The 20225-nt window shown below is 36.0% G+C and overlaps 1 protein-coding gene across 1 annotated transcript; it reads right to left on the bottom strand.

Moving 5' to 3' along the window:
- Positions 1–11932: 11932 nt before the first annotated feature.
- On the bottom strand, positions 11933–12400 carry LOC107802793 (uncharacterized). The gene has a single exon (XM_016626364.2). The coding sequence runs from the start codon at positions 12398–12400 to the stop codon at positions 11933–11935; it is 468 nt and encodes a 155-aa protein (XP_016481850.2).
- Positions 12401–20225: the final 7825 nt, after the last annotated feature.

Below are 20225 nucleotides of genomic sequence, written 5' to 3'. Positions count from 1 at the left end.
TGCGGTCCAGTTTAGAAAATAAAATGATAAGAATTATTTGAGTTTGAGATGAGATTTTTTTTGAAAATATTACGTAAAGAATTAAAATGATAGTAAAAATATTATTATAATGTTTAGAAATAATGTTATCAAAAATTAAGAAATTTATTTTCTATGATTAAATAATTTTTTTAAAATATAAAATAAATTTCTAATATTGGTAATCTTAATAATGAAAATTAAAAATTAAATTTTATCTTATAGCTAAAAAAGAACAAAAATTTAACTGCATCTAATACAAAATTAATTATAAGAGAACTCAATACATTTGGAACATGATAATCAAATCACTTATGTATTAATATTTTAGACTTATGATTAATATTTGAATCGAGTGCAGATAGTTTGAGTTTGAATGCATAGCATAATTTTTTGAAAATGTGGTCCAGTTTAGAAAATAAAATGATAAGAATTATTTGAGTTTGAGATGATTTTTTTAAAAATAATATTACGTAAAGAATTAAAATGATAGTAAAAATATTGTTACAATATTTAGAAATAATGTGTCTATAAAATTAAGAATGTTTTTTCTATAATTAAATAAATTTTTTAAAATACAAAATAAATTTCTAATAATTGGTAATCTTAATAATGAAAATTAAAATTAAAATTAATTTTATCTTATAGCTAAAAAAGAAAGATAATTTAACTGCATCTAATACAAAATTAATTATAAGAGAACTCAATACATTTGGAACATGATAATCAAATAACTTATGTATTAATATTTTAGACTAATTAAAAGTTACAATTTAAAACAAAATATGACATTATTTTGGTTATAGGTAAAATATTAATATAAAACTAACTAACATTTATAGTAGGAAAGAGAATGTATATTAAAAAGAAAATAGAGGTAGTGTGAGGATACTTATACTTTAAATTAATTTTAATATAGATAAAATAAAATAATTAATTATATTTAAAAATATTACTGACAAATTTAAATATTAAAGTATTATGAATAAGAGGATAAAAGCACAAAAGTATATCAAATTTCGAGAATAAAATATTTATTTTTATCACATACTATTAAAAGGATAATAAGCAGGACATTAATTTAATTATAAGCTAACAAAAAATTATATGATGGTATAATAATATGAAATATTAAATAATACAATAACTATAAGAAAAGAACAAAAAAATATTTACGTAAAAATGATGTGATGAATAAGACATATTTAACTTCCTGATAAAAATAAAGTGATTGTTAGAATTTTATTAAAATAATATGATCTGATGTGCTCGAACAAGACATATCACAATATGACATGTTTAGTATTCTTTAATATCGACAACGGAACGAAATGAAAGTACTAAAATCAAGGGGTTAGGTTGCTACAAATATATGTTAAAAAGATTGGTTGTCTACTACGAGATTTGATAAATAATTTCATATCCTGCTTCATAATTAAATTCTCATGTTATATAATTTTTATCCGAGAGAGATATATTTTAAAGTTATTTGTACATGATTCAAACAACATACATTGCAATTTGAAATGATTTGTCCGCGCATTGCGCGGGTACTAATACTAGTTTCATATTAAGAACCCGTTTGTCCATAGATAATTTTTTTTGATTTTATTTTTCAAAAATATATTTGTTCATGAAATTTTGCAAGTTTTTAGAAATTTTTCGAAAATGAGTTTTTCAAAATCAAAGAATGGTTTTGATCACTTTTTAAAAAATTTCAGAAATTTTTGTTTCCCTTCTCATAAAACTACAATATTCAAGTGAAATGCATGTCAAAATATAATTTCAAATTCCAAATGTCATTTTTTAACTTAAAACACATGCTAACACTCTGAAAGGAAAAAACGAACGTTGACTCATTGTATAAACTTTTATAGCAAAGTATTGAGAAATTAGGGCCCCAAGTTAGACAAACACAATATTACTTTAATCAATGTATTTATTGGAGGGACCCGTTTTGTTTCCACTCTGAAATCCATTCTCCTTAACAACAGATATCACCTGATACGCTTTGTATTGGGTCTTATTTTCATGGATTTAACGTTTCTGTTGATGTAAAATGCATTTTCTTCTGTTAGATTCGTTGTTGGATTTGACAGTTGTAATTTATCAAGAAAATAAAAATATTTCTATGGAAGGCACAATAAAAATTTATCTGAATATAATATTTTAAACCAAATTAAATTAATTTATTATGGCTAAGTGATTTAACAATAACTAACTGTTAGCCCATTGATAAGGTTCCTCGGCATGTGTGGGTTGTGACAAGGATTTTCATGATGGCCTTGGCACTTAATCTGAAAAATGGGGCAACATCATGACGGACAGCTCGACATGACGGACTATGCGGGGTTGACAAACACACTTTGAATGGAAGCAAGGCGCATTTCACTTGAACGTGCGGGTTGACATAACGATGGCAAGGCAAAGCCATGTCTAAGCAATGACAATTGATGCAGGCAGATTTGATCAAGTTGGGATTGACTTGACATACGGGGGCAGCTGTAGCAATGAACATGTGCAGCTAAGTCAGTGGACGACGAGCTGTAGCCATGACATTGGTGCAGAGCAGTGTCAAAGGGCAAGGTTGGGCGCAATGCCAACCTTAGGCCCGAAGCAGCTGGGCAAAACAGACACATATTGTGCACATGCAGCAGTTGAAAAACGTGTGCAAGGCACATGGGAGGCAGTTGCCGGTTTCAACCTCTTCCAAAACATGGCTGATCATGGGCTAAAAGTGTGGGAACATTTTTGTACTTTTCTGAACATGTTTACCCATCAGTTAGGGCTTGTCAACTGATTATATAATCTTGCCTTATAAATATGTGCATAGGTTGTCCTAAACAAGGCAGAAAAAATAAAGTCTTGTTGCAAGTGTTAGCCAATTTCGTCTAAGTGTAATTCTAAGGGGTAGGAAATTATTTTGGGGCAGGGAATTAGGGAATTCTTTGTCTTGGCCATAGGACTGGCTTACTGTGTTCTTGTATTCACATTTTAATACAAGTTGGGGAGAAATTCCTGTAATTTTTGTGTGTTTCCTTTACTTACTATTTTTGTTGCCTTAATCATTCTAAGTTCCAAACGCCCTAAAATAAAACTAAGTGTTGGAAAGGCTGAAGTCAAGGATGGGCTTGACTGCCGCACAGAGGTGAACCTCGGGAAGAATTCGAGTTACATAAATCACCCCTATGACAACTGGTATCAGAGCCAGGTTGGATCGGAGCGTATACACGACGTTCGTTGGTTGAATTTCGTGAAAGATGGTTGGTGGCAACGCAAAATTGAGGGAAAAAGTTTATGCATTGGAGGCACTCGTCAGAACTGTTGATAGGGATCAATTTCTCACCATTGTGACTCGTCTCGCCTATCTTGAGGTTGAGATGAACAGGCTGAGCCAAGAGTGCACAGATCTGAAAGCGGAAAATGTGTTGCTGAGTCGTGCTGTTGGCAATGATGAAGCACAACGTGGGGCAGATCGTACCAAGGTCAAAATTCCGGAGCCTAAGGAGTTTAATGGTGTAAGGAGTGCCAAGAAACTCGAATATTTTCTATGGGATATGGAGCAGTACTTTCAGGCTGCGCATGTGCGAGATGAAGACAAGGTCACCATTACGACTATGTACTTGGTGGACGATGCAAAGATTTGGTGGCGGACGCGCGTGGCAGATGATGTAAGTGCTGGTAGGCCGAAGATTGACTCTTGGGAAGGGCTGAAGAAAAAGTTGAAGGATCAATTCTTTCCTAGCAATGTGGGCTGGATTGCTAGAGATCGTTTGAAGAAGTTGAAACTAACTGGAACGGTTAGGAAATATGTCAAAGATTTCAGTTCTTCTATGCTGGTTATAAGCAACATGTCTGAGGAAGACAACCTGCATAACTTCCTTTACGGGTTGTAGTCGTGTGTGCAGATGGAACTATGAAGGCAGAATGTGAAAGACCTTCCTAGTGCCATCGCTGCTGCGGATACGTTGGGTGATTTCCGGTGAGGGCAAGATGGTTCTGATTTCTCTACTACTTCAAAGTCCAAAAACGGGAACAAGGCAAAAGAGTGGAGGAAAAACAAAAATGACAAGGGTAATACTGTTGAGGGACATGGCAATGGAAAGGAAAAGCAATGTGCTGGACCTTCGACAAACAAAGGACAAAACAACAAGTTTGATGGCTGTTTTATTTGCAAAGGACCACACATGGCGAAAGACTGTACAAAAATTGAATGACTTTCAACTTTGTTTGCTGAAGAAAAAGATGAGTCGAACGAAGAAGAACATGAGCAGGAGGCAGTATATTTGGGGCCTATGGTGGTGCTGAAAAATGCGGAAACTGCTTCGTCGAGGACGACGAATTCTTTGGGTAGGGGTGGTTTGTCAGCCCCTTGACAAGGTTCCTCGGTAGATGTGGGTTGTGATAAGGATTTTCATGATGGCCTTGGCACACAACCTGAAAAATGGGGCAACATCATGATAGGTATCTCAGCATGACGGGCTATGCGAGGTTGACAAACGCACCTTGAACGGAAGCAAGACGCATTTCACTTGGACGTGCGGGTTGGCATAACGATGGCAAGGCAAAGCCATGTCTAAGCAAGGGAAAAGACATGGCAAGGAAAGACAAGGCAATGCGGGACAAGCAATGACAATTGATGCGGGCAGATTTGATCAAGTTGGGAGCAACTTGACATAAACGAGCAGCTGTGGCAATGAATGTGTGCGGCTAAGTCAGTGGACGACGAGTTATGGCCATGACATTGGTGCGGAGCAATGTCAAAGGGCAAGGATGGGTGAAATGCCAACCTTGGGCACGAAGCAGCTAGGCAAAACAGGCACAAGTTGTGCACATGCAATAGTTGAAAAACGTGTGCAAGGCACATGAGAGGCAGTTGGCGGTTTCAACTACTTCCAAAACATGGCTGATCATGGTCTAAAAGTGTGGGCACGTTTTTGTACTTGTCTTAACATGTTTGCCCATCAGTTGGAGCTTGTCAACTGATTGTATAATCGTGCCTTATAATGTGCATAGGCTGTCCTAAACAAGGCAGAAAAATAGAGTCTTGTGGCAAGTGTTAGCCAATTTCGTCCAAGTGTATTCCTAAGGGTAGGAAATTGTTTTGGGCCAGGGAATTAGGGAATTCTTTGTCTTGGCCATAGGGTTGGCTTATTGTGTTCTTGTATTCACGTTTTAATACAAGTTGGGGAGAAATTCCTGTAATTTTTGTGTGTGCCCTTTACTTACTGTTTTTGCTGCCTAAATCATTCTAAGTTCCAAACGTCCCTAAAATAAAACTAAGTGTTGGAAAGGCTGAAGTTAAGACTGGGCTTGACTGCCGCACGGAGGTGAACCTCGAGCAGAATTCGAGTGACATAAATCATCCCTGTTACACTAACCATGATGGAGCTGTGTATTTGATTAATTATCTTGAAGATTAATTTATGTATGACTAAAGAAATGACCATGATGATTTAATTTAATGAAATAGAAATTAGAGGCGTAGCTAGAATTTCAACTTTACAGGTTTTAGATGTTAGAATAAAACTTTAAGAGCTACTAACTTGGTTCTAAATAAATATTTATACATATTTAATGAATTTTTTAATACAAATATACTGTTTAAGCAAAAGTTACTAGGTTCGGCCAAACCCGTATTCAGATTTCTAACTCCGCCCCTGAAATAACTTACGTATTATAACTATACATATGTTGATGAAGTAATATATCTATATTGATGAAGAAGACGTCTTGATTTAAGCAAGAGGGGTTGCTCTGATGGTAAGCAACCTCCAATTCCAACCAAGAGGTTGTGAGTTTGAGTCTCCCCAAGAGCAACATATGAAGGCATATTTATAACCTTGCAGTCAAATTCGTTGAAATTTCAATTCTCCGTTATTTTTATATTTTAAATTCAACAATTGAATTTTAACAAATTAAACTTGCGCTAGATCCCGTTTTTCATTTCTTTTTGCCATTACGAACATCTAAAATAATGTAGTCGACAAACAAAACAAAAAAACAAGAAACAATATATTCTGAATTGGACTAAATCATTTGAAAGTAATACTTCTTTCCCATCCCTGCAAAAGTAAAAGAAATGATAAACTGTTTTATTACTACATTATGAACACTAAAATGATTTATGCAACCTTTTCTAGGGAGAATAAAAATCATGCAAACGATAGGTACATAGATAGAATAATATTTTCTTGGTTCAATCGTATTTGAATAATATTATAATACCAAGAGTAGTGCTTGAACGCCCGAAGTAGTGCCAGCTTCTATGGTAGAACCAACTTTATTTCAGACAATTAATAGTGTTTGCCTTTCTCTTCCGTGACAATTCCCAATTGATTTTGTCTCAATCTGTACAAGAAAAAAGAAAAAGCGAACCCCAAAATGATAACAATAGTATTTTGGGGTTAAGGATAAAATTTTAAGAGCAGCTATCAGAGGTTCAATTTCAATAATTGAGAACGTCGTACATAATTGAATTCAAAGGCATGTAGTGGCTGCTGAAATTTGGAAAACTGTACCCACAAAAATCCTAAAGGTTCGTCCTCTTATTGTCTACCACGATTTTCCTTATTCTATTTTTAAAGGGAAAAAGAAATGGATCTTATCCAAGCGACAAAGAAAATGGAAAATCCAAAAGGAAAAGCCAACAAGATTATACACGAGTTTGGGCATTCCATAGAAATATTCTTTATTTATTGCACATATTTGGGGCACTTTGTTTAGTTGTTCCAAACTTATAACCATTTATATCTTTCGCCCTCAAATATCACTTGAATCTAACAGAACTGAAAGTTTCTGAATATTATATATGTACTATTAATAACAACTTGAAGCGAAACAGTTGATAATTAACAACGACACGGAAATATATTTCAAGCTATACTAATATAATATGCTAAGTGGTCATCAAAGAGAACAATCTCACGAAACCTCGACGTGGTCTTTATTGAAGCACTGAAGCCTAAACCCATAAATAGAAAAGCATATGTGTTCAACTTTTAAGATTCTTTGCATTAATCCATTGAATTTTAGTATTATAGTTCATATCTACTATTTATTACAAATTAAATAAAATTCACATATAAATATATGCTCTGTGTCAAAAGTATTGGTTTCAGATCATTTATTGCCGCAACCTGAATCCGCCTTTAACATATCATTAGCATTAAGCCGTTAACATTGAAGATTGGTAGCAACAAGAAACTGACACGATTTCATTTCATTATACAGATACAGATAGGTAAATGACACAAACCCACCAAGACGAGATAAGCCGACAAAAGCAAAGCATATCCGATGGCATTCATCAGCCACTCTACCAAATTGATATTCTTATTACCAATATTAGAGCCCGAATGCATATCTATTGTTGATGCCAAATGGCAAACATTCATAGGTGCCTCCATCATTTGTTGATTGTCTTTTTAGCTGATTAGGAGCACATTTGTACAAAAAAATAAACGAGAAATTTAACAAACCCATTTCAAAATTCTAGTGCTCGAGTTGGAAGCTTTAGTGCACAATGGATAGGACGATGACACAACAAAAGGGCAATAAGGGACCCTTTTGATATCGAACCCATCATATACTAAAAAGGTTAACTAATCAAAAAATGCTTTGTTTTATACATAGAAATTGAATTAAACCAAATAGAGCACTAACTGAAGGAAAAAAAATACATACAAAATGGAGAACTCTAAGACTAATATTGTATACTTCTAGTGTTGCTATAAAAATATGTGAACTGAGCACTCCTCATTTCATTGTCAATTAAAATAGCAAGTCTTGCAATTGTTTGTGAGTGAGAGATTAGCAAAGAGAGGAATTTCCATTTTTAGAAAAGACAAAGAGATGGCGGGTATTTCTGGTCACTGGGCATTTGCTTTTGGTGTCCTTGGTAAATCACTTTTTCTTGTTCCTTTGCTATCCGTATTAACTTTGTAGGATCTTACGGTAGATAGTGTCTAAGGGTGTCCAGAGGGCGGATGGGTCGATTTGGAAGGTCAAAATGGGCTGAGTCAATAAATGAGACGGTCATTGACCTACCCAAGAGTTACTTGGGTTGGGTCAAGATAGGCTAAAATTTGGGTTATAGCCGAACCCGCCTAATTTTTATCAAGCTTTAATTAATATGTGTTGTTTTCTTATGAATTGCTTAATTACAAAATATTTTTTTTCTTTGGTTATGGTCATACATAACATATCAAACAAAAGAAAATTATTTTAAAGATATTTTGGCAAAGTTATTCATGTATTAATTAAGCTAAAAATCAGCGTAAATTTAGATGGGCTGAAATGAGTTGAATGAAGATGAATTAAGTTCATGATCTGTCCGACCTTGGGCGGGTTGGGCGAGTCATGTTTTTCAGGGCCAATTTTGACACCTCTATTAGTGTCATTCTCGCTTCTTATTCTTTCTTCCTTTAATTTCTACAGTAATAGTCCGGAAATAGATATTGGTCAACAGTGGGCCAATTACAGTTATATTATGACTTAAGTTATAGACAAATCCATACAATATCTTAGTGGAAGTGTCAATTAATCATTTCATCGTACTGACGTATCCTCAATCATTAACGTAATAATTTAATCATTGCATGGACCTTTATGGGCATTTTATCTCTTCCAATGAATCATTATCTTTACGAAGAATTTCTTTTGTTGACCCCTTGAGTTTTCAATCTTGCTGGAAATATTGTCTCGTTTATTGTTTTTCTCTCTCCACTGTAGGTTAGCTATTGCCCGTATTCGTTTTACTTTATTTATACGATGTGTTTGCTCTAGACTAGTCATTTGAGTAATTGCATACTTATTTACTTGTAGGCCTACATTTTATAAAATTTACAAGAAGAAATCAACAAAAGGGTATCAGTCAATTCCGTATGTGATTGCTCTATTCAGTTCCATGCTTTAGGTGTTTTACAAACATGCTTTGAGTTTTCCTTTTTGTAAAAGGAAATTATAAATTCTTTTATATTTGGCTTTTCCCTTTTCTTGTAGGAAAATATTTGGAGTTCTATAAATTGAGGATCCGCCATTCCCATTCAGCAACATCCACAATGTAGCCATATGGGGTAGAGAGTCGTGTTTAGGGGGAGAACTTTATGGGACAAGTGGTGTGTCACTTGTGTTTGCCTCTTCATGAGGTTGTTCTCTCGATATTTTGTACTCTCTTTTTATATAGTGAATTGCTCATCTCCGTCGTGGACGTAGGTCAGTTGACCGAACCACGTTAAAATGTTTGTGTCTCTTTTGGTAGATTTCTCTTTTGTTGCATGATTTATCGTCGTTCAAGGTTTGCTTTGCTAGTTTCCGCATAATACCTGACTTTTGTTGTCCTAACAAGTGGTATCAGAGCGAAGTTCAAGACAGGTTCATCTTGGCGGGTTCAGTTCTAGCCGCAACATATTTGACGATAATCGTGATTTTTGTCAGAGAAATTTGACCGGTGTGCTATGCACGTTGAGACAAACTTTGTGGTGGAGATTTGGAAATGCGACCTATTGAAGATTATGTGAAGAAGATGGATCACGTTTATTTTGTCAGACAATTCTGGCCAAGGGAGTGTTGTTTTAGGTGTTTGTCCAGATTTTCTTACCATAATTGGTTTTCCTATCTCATGAAAGAAAGGACAACCTATTTACCATAATTGGGTTTTTCTTTTCCTAGAAGGAAAATATAATTCTTCCATATTTGGCTAGTCCTTTTTCTTGTAGGAAAAGGTTTAGAGTTCTATAAATTGAATATATGTCCTTCTCATTCAGCAGTGTCCACAATGTAGCCATAGGGACTTGAGAGTAGTGTTTAGGGGGAGAACTTTACGGGACAAGTGTTAGCGTGTCACTTGTGTTTGCCTCTTCGTGAGGTTGTTCTCTCGATATTTTGTACTCTCTTTTTATATAGTGAATTGCTCATCTCCGCCATGGATGTAGGTCGGTTGACCGAACCACGTTAAATATTTGTGTCTCTTTTGGTATTTCTCTTTTATTATTTGATTTATCGTCGTTGAAGGTTTGTTTTGCTAGCTTCCGCATGACATCTGATTTTTCCAGTCCTAACAAGTGGTATCAGAGCAAGGTTCAAGACATGTTCATCTTGGCGGGTTCAGTTCTAGCCGCAACATATTAGACGCTAATCATGATTTTTTTCTGAGAAATTTGACCAGTGTGCTACACACGTTGAGACAAACTTTATGGTGGAGATTTGGAGATGCGACCTGTTGAAGGCTATGTGAAGAAGGTGGATCAAGTTTATTTTGTCAAAAAATGCTGGCCAAGGGGGAGAATTGTTAGGTGTTTGCCATAATTTTCTTACCATATTTGGTTTTCCTATTTGTTGAAGGAAAGAACAATATAATTACCTTAATTGAGTTTTCCTTTTTGTAGAAGGAAATATTCTCCTATACTTGGCTAGTCCTTTTTCTTGTAGGAAAAGGTTTGAACTTCTATAAATTGAGAATCCTTCCTTCTCATTCAGCAACATCCACAATGTAGCCATATGGGGTTTGAGAGTCGTGTTTAGGGGGAGAACTTTACGGGACAAGTGTTAGTGTGTCACTTGTGTTTGCCTTTTCGTGAGGTTGTTCTCTCGATATTTTGTACTCTCTTTTATATAGTGGATTGGTCATCTCCGCTGTGGATATAAGTCAGTTGACCGAACCACGTTATATGTTTGTGTCTCTTTTGGTAGATTTTTCTTTTGTTATCTAATTTATCATCGTTGAAGGTTTGCTTTACTAGCTTCCGCATGACACCTGACATTTTTCGGTCCTAACAAGTGGTATCAGAGCGAGGTTCAAGACAGGTTCATCTTCGCAGGTTCTATTCTAGCCGCAACATATTTTGACGATAATCGTGATTTTTGTCTGAGAAATTTGACCGATGTGCTATGCACGTTGAGACAAACTTTGTGGTGGAGATTTGGAGATGCGACCTGTTGAAGGCTATGTGAAGAAGGTGGATCAAGTTTATTTTGTCGGGAAATTCAGGCCAAGGGGAAGAATTATTAGGTGTTTGTCCTGATTTCTTACTGTATTTGGTTTTCCCATCTCTTGAAGGAAAAAAGCAATATGATTTCCTTAATTAGGTTTTCCTTTTTGTAGAAGGAAATTATAATTCTCCTATATTTGGCTAGTCTTTTTTCTTGTAGGAAAAAGTTTCGACTTCAATAAATTGAGGATCTATCCTTCTCATTCAGTAGCATCCACAATATAGCCATATGGGATAGAGGGTCGTGTTTAGAGAGAGAACTTTATGGGACAAGTGTTAGTGTGTCACCTACGAAGTTGGCAACAACATTAGTGATGTTGGCATTGCTAGGTGATGCTCCTATGCTGTTTGTTTGAAAGTGCTATAGAAGACTCATTATTTGGACATAATGCTCATTTGTTAGATTGACATTTTGATCCTCTTCATGTGTTACTGAATCATCTTCCCTCTCATGAAACACATCAGCTGGGACTCCATGCACATTTGCCACGACTTCTTTTCCTCTGTTGAATCTGTGACCCTGAACTTGGTTTGAACTATTATTTTGATTGAACTGTTGAGTATTGGCTCGATTAGGATTTTGATTGTTGTATGAATTTCTTTGCGGATAGCCATGTAACTTGTAATACTTTTCCTTTGTGTGACCCGGTCTTTTGCAGTAGTCATAGAGTGGGCGACCTATATTGTTTGGAGTATAATGTGTTTTGAAATTTTTAGCTCCAAATGGACTTTGGTGTTGTGTAGGTGCATCATTTACATGTAATGAGGTAGATTCTAGGTTCAACTGACTACTTGGCCTGAACTCCCTTTGCTTCTCTTCCTGTATTAGGAGGGAAATGACTTGTGTCAAAGATGGTAGGGGCTTCATCCTCGGGATGCTTCCTCTCACTATTGTATAGACCTTAAACCCATCAAAAATTGAATTAGGCGTCGATCTTGTTTTGCCTTGTGCATTGTCTCTTTTGATCCACATGTGCAAATGTAATTGCACTGAGATTTGCACTCAGAGTGTTTAGTTCTTCCCACAATCTCTTCATTTGTGTATAGTAGGCAGTAATATCCAATGATCCCTGAACAAGGTCGTTGATCTCCTTTTGGATCTGATATAACTTTGCTCCATTTGTTTGATTGTATCGATCTTCCAGCTCCCTCCATAATTCAACAGAGTTATTTGCATACTCAACGCTATCAGAAATCTCCTTTGCAAAGGAATTGAGAATCCAGGAAGTTACCATATCGTCACATCTTTTCCATTGGCGAAATTGAGCTGAATTTGGGCTAGGTTTCCTACATTCTCCATTAATAAACCCTAGTTTGTTTTTAACCGATAAAGCTCGTAATACACTTCTTCTCCAAGATCTATATCCAATTCCGCCGAAAGGAACCGGCATTAACATCACTTCAGGACTGTCCGATGGATGAATATACAGAGGACTGCTTGCATCGATGACCGACTGCTCATTTCTGGTCGCATCGGATGTTGTTTCTTCGCTTTGATTTATGGCTATTTTTGAGAAGTTCTGATTGATGAAAATAGTCGATGTATCGATCGATTTTGTGAGCAGAAGAAATGATATCACTGAGGAACTCCGATTCGTGTGAAAATTTCAACAAAGATCAAGAGATCGAGAAACCCTAAAAATCGAAAAAAATGGAGGAATTTTGAGACACTGAAAGAAGAATTCCGGCAAACCTCGAGTAGATACGGTCAACCGGGCTGTGATACCATATCGAGATTAGCTTCGGACTGATAAGACCAAGCTCATGCAGGACCTCCAATGAAGGTTCTAGAGACTTCTGAGAAACAGAGAGAGAAAGAGAGAAAAAAGGCAGAAGATGAAAATGAAAATATCAGTTTTCTCATTATCACTGTAACAGAAATGTGTATGTATATATGTATATGTGCACACACGTGTGACAACTAACTACTCGTGTAATTAATTCTATGCTAACTATCAACTCTACTTAACTTGTATACAATACAAATACATGAAACATAGTAAATTATGTGCCTATTCTCAATAATGTCAACAAAATGGCTGCATGCAGTATTAATTAAGCCAGACAAAATGAAGGCTAATTCTGATTCACCTCTAGTGCTTCCCTTCATAGGATCATATTTGATGGGAATTAAGTTTGTTGTGTCATAACTAGGTTTCAATTGTGTTACATTTCTCCATTAAACCAATCTCCCTTAATCTTGGGACAATTTGTTCAACTCTCATGCTTTCTTTCCTTTCTTTATTATTAGAAAACTAACCGTTACGCTTTAATTGTCGAAAAAGAACTGTGAATTGGAATACCAATATTGGCCAAACTAAGAATTCGATGCTCGCGTCTTTTAAGCCCAATTAACTTAAGGTGCACATGACAACTTATTAAAGTTACACAGAAATCGGGTGCTAGCGGCTGAAATTAAGTGCACAGACATTTTGTACGGGACTAAGGTAGAATTATCGGTGTTGTTATTTGACCGAGGAGCAATTAGTTTTCTTTTTTATTTATTATACGCGATGTTATATATGTTAAAAAAAGGGCAGTCCGGTGCACTAAGCTCTCGCTATGCACGAGATCCAGGTAAGGGCCGAAGCAAAAAGATCTATTGTACACAGTCTTACCCTGCATTTTTGCAAAAGGCTATTTCCATGGCTCGAACCGGTGACCTCCTGATCACATAACAACAACTTTACCAATTACGTCAATGCTCCCCTTCAGATGTTAAAATATAAACTAAAAAGAAAACTAAGACACATAAATTGAAATAAATAGAGTAACTATATATTTTTTTATATTTGCATCTTTTTTAAATATCTTAGAGCTAAAACTTGACTCTTTAAATACAAAATTTTCCATATAGAATTAGTACAATCATTGTTAACTTTAGACTAGCAGTGGAGTAGTATTTATTGCTGGAAAACATCAATCATAATGGACAAGAGCAAACTTAGTTCGGACAATAGTGCAAAGATTCTTCCTCAGTTTTGGGTTCGTACACAAAGCTAATCCACTGCTGCATCACAGTAAGTGCATTATGGGTAGAGTCTACTGTATGGGTCCAAATTTGGACGACCATGATCGTTGATGAATACGACAAGCGACGAGATCCTCGTAGCTCGACATCCTGCAGGGGACGACAGATAATCGAACAAGAGACTCTATGACTTTTACAGTAGTGTAGGTCCGTTAGGAGGCATCAAGAATATTCTTTTAAATATTCTCCATGATTTGTCTTTTAGGGCTTAGAAAGGGTTTGTCCCTTATATATATAGCGTAGAAACAACCTTGTAAGCTTTTTCTTTTTCGGCTTCTCCAACGAAGAACATTCGTTGTAACACTTGCTTAGATAAACGATTAATATCATCATTGCTCGATCATTCATCTTGATAAGGTCAAGAAATATTAACCTCTCTATTCACCTCGTATACCATTTGTTCTAGAGATTATTATACTTAGCTAAGATTTATCCCTTCGTTTTCTTTGATTGATTTGTTCAAAAAGGTTCCAATATCTTTTGAATCAAACAATTTGGCGCCGTCTGTGGGGATTTCTATAGCTGAGATTTTAGTTTCGTCTAGATCCTTGAAAGGGATAATCACCTCTTCTTAGCCTCGCAAAGACCAACAATGTCAGGAAAGGGGGAAGCAAGATTAAAGGCAATAGTAGTGTAAGTACGTGATTTTTGCCCTATATGAGAATTACTCCCAAAAAATTCAAAATAAAATGATTTTCCTTGGTGTGCAATTTTGAGAATTTTTGTGATATTTTTGGATAATTATTTGTATTTGTTTGCGCATGTTTGTTTGTTTAAATTAATAAAAATATTAAAATATGTCGCATTTCCGTTTTAGTATTTATTTAAGTTTGTTTACAAAAATGAGAAAATCATAAAAATAATGTACGTCGCATTTTGGCATTTAACGTTTAATCGTGCGATTTTATTGTTAATTGCTATCCTTATGTGCGATAATTTTTATTTGAAACTAATTATTATTTTTCGATAAGTTAATTTAGTTTGTTAACTTAATTTAAATTTTTTTAGTTTTATTAATTAGAAAGTAAAAGAAAAGAGAGCAAACATACAAAGAAAAATCGGATTGGGCCATTTCTTCAATTATAAACCACAAGCCCCAAAGAGACCCAATCTTCCCAAACGACCCGGTCCATTTCAAACCGGGTCGACCCAGTCCATAACCCAACACCCCTATTTCCCTATCTTTCAAAAAAAAAAAAAATAACAAAACCCTAACATAATTGTTCACTGTGGAAGCCCGCCCCCCTTTCCTTCTTCTTCCTCAAACTCCAAGCAAGACATCCATGGCTGCCCTGCCTATCCCCCTCAACACACACATACACACACACACACACGTCATTATTCATCACCCTCACGACCCCAGCTCGAACAAACAACCAACACCATCTCCATCGTCGTCTTCAAGCTATGAACGACCAAACGACCACCTTCGAGCTCCGTCTCGACATCCATGGACGCTGCTTCATCTCATCGTCGTCAACCCCCCATTTTCTTCGACTACAGTCGACAACCAGTAACGATCCAAACAGTCCACCTGCTGCTCCCCACGACTGCCCGTCATAGCTGCTTCATCTATGTCTGCTGATGTTGCGTCCGCTGCTGTTCCGCTGCTGCTCCGCCGCTGCTATGTGCTGCTGCTGGCGACTCCATCGTGCTGCTGCTGTTGCTCAACTGCTGCCCGTTGTGTCCACCTGCTGCTCATCGTCTTCTTCTTCAGCTGCTGCTCATGGGTCTTCGTACTGCTACTGTTTTGTGCTGCTGCTCCTTCATCTTCATTTCTTTCACCATGGATGCCATCGCAGCTTGTCGCTTCGTCGTCAAAACAGTCCTTACGAGTTCGTCATTGGTCAGTCATTGTTCGTCGTTTTGATCCGGTTAGTGGATTTTTTTAAGTTTCATTTTGTCCATATTTTTGTTTGATATTTTTCGGATCCAAAATCGATAAATGATTCAATTCTTGTTTTGTTTGTTCATCGTTGAAATAATTTTCTAGTTTGTTCATATGTTTTGTTGATTTAATTTTCAGATTCAAATGGAACTTTGATTAATTAGTTTTTCAGTTTATTTCATGTGCTTTTATTTTGTATTTTTGTAGAAGAAATTATTAGTTTAATTTTAATATTGTTAGATATAGTTTAAATCATTTGAATCCATCATGTTTGTTATTTAATATGGATCTAATGCATGTTTATTCTTTGTTTGAAGTTCATCCAGTAATTTAATATGCGTTTATGTTTTGGTTTTTGATTTGTTGATTTAGTTTGAATCATGTATTGTGTTGTTAATATTGTTGTTTCCATGCTCATCAATTTTTGGTCTAAGTTAACCAGGATTGGTTCCCAATATGGTTCCCAATATGGTTAATTTATGCACATTAATTTGATGTTGTTCAATTTGTGTTCATGTGATTTGTTGTTGAATTGGTTCAGAATTCGTGTTCATGTGATTTGTTGATTGAATTTGTGTAGAAATTGGTCATATTGGCTATATTTTGGTTGAGTTTGATTAATTGATTGGTTATAGCTGATGGGGGTAGTTTGGTAAATTGCAGTACGTTCAGGGGTAAAATGGTAATTGTAATAAGGTCGGAAGGGTAGTTTAGGAATTGTACATTTTGTAATTCTTTATGTTAAGCATGGAGGACAAAATGTAATGGGGTGTGGGTGATATAATTGTTTATGTTAGGCATGGGGGACAAGAGGTAATGAGTTGGGGTTTGATATATTTATTTAATATAGTGGGGGACAAAACATTAGGTAGTGGATTAAAAGGGGGATGAGTGGGAAGATAGTGGGTTTGGTAGGAGAAAGTGTGGTTTTATTAATTGATTAAAGGGTTTGGGATGGGGAATAAATAAGGGAACTTGAATCAGATTTTACGGGAGATTTTTGACACTCAGACAGACTTTTACATTTGATAGCTAGGGACTAAAAAACGGGCAGTTTAAAAAAGAAAGAGAGTCTTAGACTAAAAGACTTGGACGAAAAAAAAAAGGAAAATACTTGAGGGCTTTTAGTTTGAGGAGAGTTTTTTTTAGAAGAGGACTTTGACACTTGAAACATTTTGAGAGTAAACGAGAAAGGCAATTTGAACTTTCACTTGAATAATTTTCGTTTGCCTTTCCTCGAGTGTGATTCAAAATCAATAAACTGCTGCATCTTGTATCCATCTCTTTTCTGCTTTGACTGCGATTGCACTTTGGTATTGCTGATTTTTCAATCTGTTACTGGGTTATTCTACTGGTTGTTACTGGTTTTGCGGTGTTGCTGAACCTGCTGTTGTTGTGTTATTACTGTTGCTGACTCCTACTTCTTTTGTTCTTGTACTGCCATTTCCAGGTACACATTTGTACACTCTCGGCTTGAAGCGAAATGAAATATTAATCAGGCTTTGTTCCTGTTGAATTCCTCCTGTTTAGATTTGTGTTTGAATATAATTTTCTTTTCTTTGTATAAAAATGTAGTTGACTGATTAATGAGTAATGAGGTTGCATACGTATAACTTCTTCATCTAATAATGTTAGCTTAAATTAATCAAAGAACATGTAATCTGTTTTGATATTATTGTGCGTAAATCTCATGTTCCAATGTTATTAAATAATAGAATATAGAACGGAAGCAATCTCTCTTTGTACAAACTCGATTGCAATTTTCCATTTGCATTAGCCGTAAACTAATAACTAATAAGTTCGACTTTTTCAGCATGTAATTAATTGAGGGATTTCCTTTTACTTTTAGAGACAAACTTAATAGAAGAAATGTAGTCACTATAGGTTTATCCTTTTAAATAAAATGAGACGGGCCTCGCCAAATAAAACATATAGATTGCGGGGCCCTCACAAAAATATATGTGTTAATTACTTAGAATTCGGGAGGGCCGTTTAGCGAATTTCACGGCCTTCCCAAAATAATAACGCGATAGTCTCTTTAGGCGCGTGTTTAATAGTTTACTTTCTTAAGCTTGGGTGTGCATTTCATGCTACCCAAATCCAAATCCCAAAACATCAAATAAAATGTGTTCCGGATTGTGGGCGCATTTCATGTGACGCAGTCCAAAGACGTGTTTTAAGCGATGTTCACATTCTTTTAAAAATAATAATAATAAAGTGGTAAAAAGTTAAAATTGGCACATCGGTTCATAATTGTATTCAAATCAGATAAATAAGCCGAATATGACAGTTGAGCGACCGTGCTAGAACCACGGAACTCGGGAATGCCTAACACCTTCTCCTGGGTTAACAAAATTCCTTATCCGGATTTCTGGTACGCAGACTGTAATATGGAGTCATTCTTTTCCTCGATTCGGGATTAAATTGGTGACTTGGGACACCCTAAATATCCCAAGTGGCGACTCTGAAATAAATAAACAAATCCCGTTTCGATTGTCCTTTAATTGGAAAACACTCCTACGCCCCTCGCGCGGGCGGAAAAAGGAGGTGCGACAGCTCTGGCGACTCTGCTGGGGACCTGTAACCCAGAACTACTGGTTCAGGGTTAGAAATTCGAGCTTAGATAAATTGTTATATTTTGGCTTTATCTGATTTTTACATGTTTGAGCCTAATGTGCTAAATGCTGCTTTTACCGTTTTGATATTATTTGACTGTATATATAAACTGTGCCGAACCCTTCTCTCTTCACCTCTGGGGATGTGCTTACTGGTTGAGACTCCCTATTCTGTTAGTGTCATACCCTGAAATAAAAAAGAGGCTCGGACAAGTTACGAAGCCGGATAGCCTTTTGGTTCCCGGTAAGTTGCCCCCTCCTCGACTTGAGTTGTCCGCTCGGGTACACAGTCTAGAACACCGACTCAGGTTTTGAACATAGAATAACATGACTTCATGCCGGATCCCTAGTAGGAACGATTATTTGCATCATGTTGCATTTGGCTTAGGGGACTCAACACAGGGGTTGGGTCTGTCTAGGACTAGCAACCTGAAATGAAAAAGACCATCTTGATGCATCTTATGTGCTACATGTTGCATTCCTTCAAGGGTAAAAGGGTCATTTGGCGGACCAATGATAATTGAGAGTGAATGAAAAGGAAAAAAGGAAAAAGAGAGGGTGAAGTGCGAAGATAAAACAAATAGGGCCCGGTTATGCTTTGTTACATTTTTATTTTTTTAAAAAAAATGAATTCAAATTTTTTTTTTGCATTTTTTATCATTTTTGAAAAATCACAAATAAAAAAAGGGAAAAAGAAAATCCAAAAGATTTTAAATGTTTCATCACCTTTTAAGAAAAAGCAAAAGAAAAAAAAAGATATGTTTTCTCTGAATTAGTTATTTTTTTTATTCTCACCCGTATCCAATCTGCCCGAACTACGCGGGTTTGATTCTCACCGGATGTGAGATACGTAGGCAACCCTCATCGGGTCCAACCCCACCTTTTGCTAAAATAGCCAAAAACAAATAAATAATAAATAAAAACATGTCAAAACTTTAATTCTGTCATAAAAAAGTCGGGTGACACTGTTTTGTCAAAACATAGCCGAATGTTCCCGAAAGGGACGCCAGAAGGCTGGCTTTGCATAAACAGCCACCTTTTGGGTCATTGTTTTTTGGTCCAGTTGACCCACACAGCCTTAAAAAAATCTTCGTCCCCGAGACGCTGAATGGCCGTGTTTGCAACACCAGGTTTTATTATAATTTGAGAAAGAAAAAAAAAACAAAGAGTCAGCGGTCAGGTGAATACCGTTTGAATATTTTTTTGTCAAAAATAAGCCGAGCCACCTTCGGCCGCGTCTTAAACCGTTCTTGCCGAAATAGCCTTAGCTTATCTTTCAGTTGTCGAAAGGCTATTTTCGTAAAAGAACGGACAAGTTTGTAAAGTGTCATAAAATAATCCTCCCCGGCCTCAAAATTCATGTGAGATTTGGAAGGGGTCACATTTGCAAAAATAGCCGTTTGGTTGCATTTGTCAAACGGGGAAAGGAAGCTGACCTTTTTGTTTGGAGTTTGTAAATCTTTTAATTAGAATACGTGGGTTGTTTGATTTTCGAGTTTGTAGGTCTTCTTCAAACCTTTGAAACCCAGTTTGTTTTAAATTGAAAAAAATGTTTATTATTATTTATCTTTTATTGGTCCGAACTACGCAAGGTCTGATTCATGCGGGGTCATGATACGTAGGCAATCTCCATAAGATTCGACCACAACAAAAAAAAATGAAAAAAAATGATGAAAAAAATT

This window comes from Nicotiana tabacum, chromosome 6 (genome assembly GCF_000715075.1).
Source record: "Nicotiana tabacum cultivar K326 chromosome 6, ASM71507v2, whole genome shotgun sequence".
In the NCBI taxonomy this organism is placed as follows: Eukaryota; Viridiplantae; Streptophyta; class Magnoliopsida; order Solanales; family Solanaceae; genus Nicotiana; species Nicotiana tabacum.
This window is presented reverse-complemented; position numbering and strand designations above follow the sequence as displayed.